Source organism: Brachyhypopomus gauderio, chromosome 13, assembly GCF_052324685.1.
Source record: "Brachyhypopomus gauderio isolate BG-103 chromosome 13, BGAUD_0.2, whole genome shotgun sequence".
Taxonomy (NCBI): Eukaryota; Metazoa; Chordata; class Actinopteri; order Gymnotiformes; family Hypopomidae; genus Brachyhypopomus; species Brachyhypopomus gauderio.
In genome coordinates this window covers 4,132,277-4,139,677 of record NC_135223.1, presented here as the reverse complement: position 1 = coordinate 4,139,677, position 7,401 = coordinate 4,132,277, and the positions used below count along the sequence as shown (strand labels likewise).

General features: G+C 42.0%; 1 protein-coding gene across 1 annotated transcript; it reads left to right on the top strand.

The window, feature by feature from the left end:
• Positions 1-464: 464 nt before the first annotated feature.
• On the top strand, positions 465-6,988 carry LOC143473383 (protein kinase C delta type-like). Its single transcript, XM_076970355.1, has 11 exons — positions 465-798; positions 1,344-1,439; positions 1,625-1,936; positions 2,630-2,760; positions 3,027-3,194; positions 3,431-3,522; positions 3,664-3,726; positions 3,835-3,973; positions 4,138-4,326; positions 4,494-4,619; positions 4,787-6,988. The coding sequence occupies exons 1-11, from the start codon at positions 603-605 to the stop codon at positions 4,943-4,945; spliced, it is 1,671 nt and encodes a 556-aa protein (XP_076826470.1). The 5' UTR covers positions 465-602; the 3' UTR covers positions 4,946-6,988.
• The last annotated feature ends 413 nt before the right edge of the window (positions 6,989-7,401 follow it).

Below are 7,401 nucleotides of genomic sequence, written 5' to 3'. Positions count from 1 at the left end.
GCGCTTTGTTTACAAACACAGATTCCGCTGTTTAACCCAGTCATGGCCGGGCTAAACACAGGGATCCGCCGGGTTTGTGTTGATCTTGAGTGTAAGCTCTTACGAAGTTTAGTGTTCAGACACGACCGGCTAGCTAATACACACACACACACACGCGCGCGCGCACGCACACACACACACACACACACACACACACACGCGCGCGCACGCACACACACACACACAATGCTAACGCTAACTAATTTACGCTTAGCTGTGTGCTAGCGCTAACACGGAACACTCACCTTCGTAGTTGTCAATATAACTAGATATGTACATCTTGAAATCTTTCTCTTTCTCGCTCGAAGAAGCCGCGGCATGTGTGTCTTGACGATCCGATGAACATCGTTGACCGTCACCCGAGGGAGGTCCTGCAAACAGCGCGTGTAAAACGTCATTGTTGACGTGCCTCTGCAGTCGCGCCCGAGATAACCGGAAATGATACTGCCGGTATATGGGCATGCGGAAGCGTCACGTGCACAGAGCGAATAAAAAATATATATTCCCATAATTCCACATGACGTCATAATACCTGCTCTGTCGTCATAACGACGGCACAACAAATGAGGGTATATATAAAATTGCATGTACAGTATAATTCCATATCAGTCCACATAAAGACAATGAAGTGGGAAGATATTACAAGGTGTTGTCTCTGGTGCTGGTGCATCGGCACCCAAGATTTGGATGACACAGACACAGAGGAGATATACGGAGGAACAGAACCAATACAGGAGACCGAAAACACCCATGGCCTGAGTGAGTAAATGAGTACAATGGTGACAACTTATTTTGGGGCATATATTGGGGCTTATTTTGTTCTTTTAACACAGCTGAATTTGGTGTTTATTGGTAAAACCAATAAGTGAAAAATAGAAAAAAAAAAACTGATAATTTGACAGGTTAATTTTTATGAAGTCAGTGGTGTTGCTATGGCAACATACCAACAAACCCCGGTCCACAAATAGTGATAGTCTCAATATAAATCAAATAATAACGATTCAATTACATTTGTGTCTTTCTTCTTGGCTTTGTATATTTATTGATTAGAAAAAGTATTTGAAGGGATTTTTTAATGGGTTGTGTATACCGTATTTTCTGGACTATAGAGCGCACCTCAATATAAGCCGCACCTACCAAGTCTTTTTAAATGGAAAATGTTGTATAACCCGCACCGGGCTATATGTCGCATATATCTACTGCTTACCTAATGCTTATATTAACACAGTTCAGCTAAAAAAACATTGACCTGTTATTACATTGTAACGTGTACTTAGGACTTGTTGAAAAAATCATTTTTGCAGTAGCACCTTTGAATAACAGTATTCTGGATGAGGCCTGTGAGGAGCTGCTCCTCGTTCTACTGGACGAGACTGAGGACTCCTATAACCCATCTCTAGGTGACCAAGACACATTCATACAGAATATCAATTTGATAACATATTTCATAATTTGCTGACATCAACGTGTTCAGTAGCTATTCATATCAAACAAGCACACATTAACACAATTCAGATGAAAAACATTCACCTGTTAATTTCATGTAATATTTAATTATGGCTTCTTGAAAAAATCTTTTTTGCAGTAGCACCGTTGAATAACAGTGTTCTGGATGAGGCCTGGGAGAAGCTGCGCCACGTTCTCCTGGACGAGATTGAGGTCTCTTTGAACGTAAGTGTTCTGGACGATGCCTGGAAGGAGCTGCTCCAGGTTCTCCTGGACGAGACTGAGGTCTCGTTGAACACAAGTTCTCTGGACGATGCCTGGAAGGAGCTGCTCCAGGTTCTCCTGGACGAGACTAAGGTCTCGTTGAACACAAGTGCTCTGGACGATGCCTGGAAGGAGTTGCTCCACGTTCTCCTGGATGAGACTGAGGACTCCTACAACCCATCTCTAGGTGAATCTCAAGTTGATAACATATTGTAATTAGCTGATATCAACATGTTCAATAGTTATTTTCATATAATTCAACTCAACTCAACTTTATTTATAGAGCACTGTAAGAACGGCAGCCAAAACAAAGTGCTGTACATAAGAATAGAACATTAGACATAAAACAAATAATAATAAAAAATGGATAAAACAATATTAACTAAAGCGGTAAAAGGAATCAATAGAACAAATCAAAGAATTAAACTAAAGCAGTAAAAACTAAAAATATACAAAGTCTCATGCTGTGTTTAAAGCCAATGAATTAAAGTGGGTTTTAAGACTTGTTTTAAAAATGGGCAGTGAAGGGTCTTGTCTAACATGCAGTGGTAGGTTGTTCCATAATCTAGGAGCAGCAATGGAAAAAGCTCTATCCCCTCTGAGCTTACGCTTTGCGTTACTTTTGGCGTCTCTTGCCACAGGGCATATGGTGTCACATGCATCCCTGTAGGGAAGAGCAGGGCTGCCTTTGTAATTCACCCAATGATAGAAAATATTTATTACAAAAAAAAAAAACTATATGCACTTGAACTTGGGTTAGACCAAGTGCCAAACTAAAGTGGCTAATCTGTGTGGCATCACCCAGAAACTACTGGCTGAGGTATTCACCCAAGTTAGCTAGATGTCTGGATGTGTAAAAATGTACTGTACATCTCTGTAGATGCGTCTCCATGTGGTCGTCTTTGTGAGGGTTCGAGTCCTCGCTCCCTGTCCAGGATCAGCCACCAGACACACATCACTGTGGAGCACTTCACCTTTCACAGTGTACTGGGCCAGGGAAGCTATGGCAAGGTAGAGTCTTCCCCTTCACGCGGCTCCCACGTCCTCCACACACACACACTGACTCTGTGTCTCTCTTCACTTCTCCTGACTATTCACTTATCATTTTTACATGTCTGTCCTTTTGCCCTTCTATTGTTAAATACTATCTCCACAAGAATAGACCAAACAAACTATTCCATCAAATCTTCATATTTCATGGATGTGTGTGTATGTGTGTTTTATTTTTCTTTCACTCTGGTCTGTTTGTCTATTTCTCTCCCTTGGTCCCTGCTCAGGTTTTTCTGGCTGAACTAAAGGGCAGCAAGGATTTGTTTGCTGTGAAAGCCTTGAGGAAGGACGTGATGAATAATAACGTAGAGTTCACCATGGTGGAGAAGCGGGTGCTAGCTCTGGCATGGGACTGTCCCTTCCTCACCCACCTTTACTCCACCTTTCAGACCGAGGTAGTAAAGAACAAATTAAAGGTTACATTATACAGTTCCTCCACCTCTCAGTCAACAGTAATGGGGTGTCCAGCAGGACTCTTTTGTATAGGCAGTAATTAACCACACCAGGCATTGTCACAACTGTTTACTGTACCTTATACTTCATGGAGTCACTGTGGTATTTAGATGATTGTTGAGTCAGTAATTCTGCTTGTACTCATACCAAAGTGTTTATGGCATTGTCTGCATGTTAGGAGCACTTGTTCTTTGTCATGGAGTACCTGACCGGAGGTGACCTGATGTTCCACATACGGGAAACAGGAAGCTTTGACCTCTACACAGCCACGTGAGGCAACACACACACACACACACACACACACACACACACACACAATGATGTTTTTTTGTATGCCTTATATAAATATAAACGTAGGTGTGTGTAATTATAGTCCGGTCTGATGGCTCCTGGTTTGTTTCTTTCTTCCAGATTCTATGCAGCTGAAATTGTGTGCGGACTCCAGTTCCTTCATGGAAAGGGCATCATCCACAGGTAACACACACAAACAAATCTACATGGACATTCTGTACTTTCACCTTTACTGTTCTTGTCTACTAAACCACATTTTTGCCACATTTTTGTATTTCTCTCCTGCATTAGGGATCTCAAGTTGGACAACGTGATGCTGGATGGAGAAGGTCACATAAAAATTGCGGATTTTGGCATGTGCAAAGAGAATGTTTTTGGAGACAATCTTGGCAAAACATTCTGTGGGACACCATACTACATGGCCCCTGAGGTATGAGATGGCATCAAATGAATTTGACATTGAATGTTCTCACCTGTAGCAATGTCAATGTAATTCAGTATGCCCTGAATGTGAATGTGTGTGCATGTGTGTGTGTGTGTGTGTGTGTGTGTGTGTGTGTGTGTGTGTGTGTGTGTGTGTGTGTGTGTGTGTAGATCATTCTGGGTGAGCGGTATTCATTCTCTGTGGATTGGTGGTCATTTGGTGTGCTCCTGTATGGGATGCTGATTGGTAAGCCTCCATTTGATGGTGAGGAGATAGATGATATTTTTGATTCCATCATTATGGACATACCTGACTTCCCTGACTGGATCACTCTGGATACCAGAGACATGCTAGAACGAGTAAGCATGCACAAAACCACACCTGATGACACATTAATAATAGTAATAATAATAATAATAATAATAATAATAATAATAATACTTCACAACCAAGACATGAATAGACACACTGAGATATTTCTATTATGAATAATATTCTTGCTTTTGGTTTTCTTCCATGAACAAAGCTGTTTGAGCAAGACCCTTCTTATAGACTGGGAGTTGTGCCTAATATCCGAGGTCACTCATTCTTTGAGATCGTCGACTGGTCTGCTCTGGAGAGGAGAGAGATCCAACCCCCTTACGTGCCAGTGGTATGAGCTTTCTTTCCATCTCTTTCCATTTCTTACAGTCATCTCTCGTTCCTGTTTTTTTTTTACTTTTCATACTGTATGCTCATAGAGCAAATTGGAAAAATACAGATACTGAAAAGCAGCCTCTGTTCATCATGTGATTTGCTTCCATTCTCCTCCAACCACAGAAATCATCCAATGACGGTGGCAACTGCGAGCAGGAGTTATTAAACGACCGCCTGTCCATGTGTGAGAAAGGCTTGATTGGCTTAACGGACCAGAGTGCGTTTGCTGGCTTTTCTTTCGTCAACCAGCACATGGAGCATCTCCTGCAGGGGTGTAAATAAAAAAAATGTAAATGTGCCATATTTTGTCAAATGTGATTTATACACCCCAATCGAAATTTGTCAAGACAAACTAGAAACACCTGAGCTGAAAGCAAGGAAGGCGGGACAGACAAGACAAGGTGAACGACAGAAGACACGGACTGGACTAACTGGGGAACGGATCTAAACAAGGTCACACAGAAGACATGGACTGGACTCACTGGGGAACGGATCTAAACAAGGTCACACAGAAGACATGGACTGGACTGACAGCAGGAGAGAACACCGACAGGGGTGTGACAGACAGAGGGAAACCATAGAAACAGGGCGGGATAAACAGACGAGGAAAACACAGGCACATTGAACAGTACCGGAGTGACAGCTAGAGAGGGGGACGTAGCCCTATGTGACATGTATATTAACCATGCATATTTGCACAGGTTAACATTTAAATAAGTGTAAAATCTTTTTGTCTTATACTGTATACAGTTGTGATCAAATTTATTCAACCCCCAATGCTGCGAAGGGTTTTATGGAATTCAGTGCACATTTGTAATTGTGTTCATAATGAAATCTTACAAGGACTTGTTAAAGAACTAAATGCAACTAAGATAGCATCAATTTTTTTTGTCATAAAGTATTAAATGGCCTTTTTGTGATTTCTTCATTGACACAATTATTCAACCCCTTTACGACTACCACTCCTAAGAACAGAGGTTCATTCCAGTGTTTTCCATCAGGTATTGAAAACATCTGTGGATGTCAACGAGCAGCAATCAAGCATGATAAGCACCAATTAGGCAGATTTAAAAGGACTGTGATACTCAGCTCCTTCTAGACATCTACTGGTGTGTTTCCAAGCATGGTGAAGGCAAGAGAATGGTCCCAGAAGACAAGAGAAGAGGTTATTGCTCTTCACAAGAATGGCAATGGATATAAAAAGATTGCGAAGTTGTTAAATATTCCAAGAGACACTATCGGAAGTATCATTCGCAAGTTCAAGTTAAAGGGCACAGTGGAAACGTTACCTGGTCGTGGCAGAAAGAAGATCCTGACCGCGACTGCTGTGCGCTACCTGAAGCGTAATGTGGAGAAAAATCCCCGCGTGACTGCTAAGGAACTGAAAAAAGACCTGTCAGATGTGGGCACTGAAGTTTCAGCTCAGACAATAAGGCGCGCACTGCATAACGAAGACCTCCATGCCAGAATGCCCAGACGCACCCCCTTGCTGACTCCAAAGAACAAGAAAAGTCGACTGCAGTATGCCAAAAGTCATGTGGACAAGCCACAAAGGTTTTGGAACAGGTTTTGGAAACTAAATTAGAACTGTTTGGGACAATGGACCAGCGCTATGTTTGGAGAAGGAAGAACCAGGCTTATGAACAAAAGAACACCTTGCCTACTGTGAAGCATGGCGGGGGGTCAATTATGCTTTGGGGCTGTTTTGCTTCTAATGGTACAGGAAAGCTTCAACGTGTGCAGGGTACCATGAATTCCCTTCAGTACCAGGAGATCTTGGAGGAAAATGTGATGGAGTCAGTCACAAACCTGCGGCTTGGGAGACGTTGGACCTTCCAACAGGACAATGATCCGAAGCACACATCCAAGTCCACTAGAGCATGGTTGAACATGAAAGGCTGGAACATTCTAGAGTGGCCATCGCAATCACCAGACTTAAATCCAATTGAGAACCTCTGGTGGGACCTAAAGAAGGCAGTTGCAGTGCGCAAGCCTAAGAATGTGACTGAACTGGAGGCTTTTGCCCATGAAGAATGGGCTAAGATACCCATAGGTCGCTGCAAGACACTTGTGTCAAGCTATGCTTCACGCTTGAAAGCTGTCATAACTGGAAAAGGATGTTGTACTAAGTACTAAAAAATAATGTCACTAGGGGGTTGAATAAAACTGATAATGATGTGAGCACAGTAAAGACATTTGTGGTTATTCCATCATAAATATTATGTTATGTTTGTCTAATTTATAAGTGCCTCTTTGATATAATTGTAAATAAGATGACTGAAATGATCAAAATCAATGTCAAACTGGCCAAAACACTTTATTTCAGTGGGGGTTGAATAAATTTGATCACAACTGTATGTGTATGGTGTATAGTGGAAAGATATTTGGTATAGGCTCTCTTGGCTTTATGTGTGGTATATATGTGCACTGTGTGAATATTGGTGCATTTAAGCTATTTTTACTACTTGCCAATTAAACACGGGCATATTATCAAATGATTTACAATACACTGCTTTTTGTTGTATTCTCATATTTAGAGATACATGCTCAGACACTGCTTTATGGGAAACATTTGTAGGTACAGTCATATGAAAAAGTTTGGGCACCCCTATTCTTAATCATTTGTAGTTATCAATGAGTGCCCGGAGCGGTGAGCAGCCTCTACAGCGCCCGTGGAGCACTTCAGGGTTAGGTGCCTTACCCAAGGGCACTTCAGGGTTAGGTGCCTTACCCAAGGG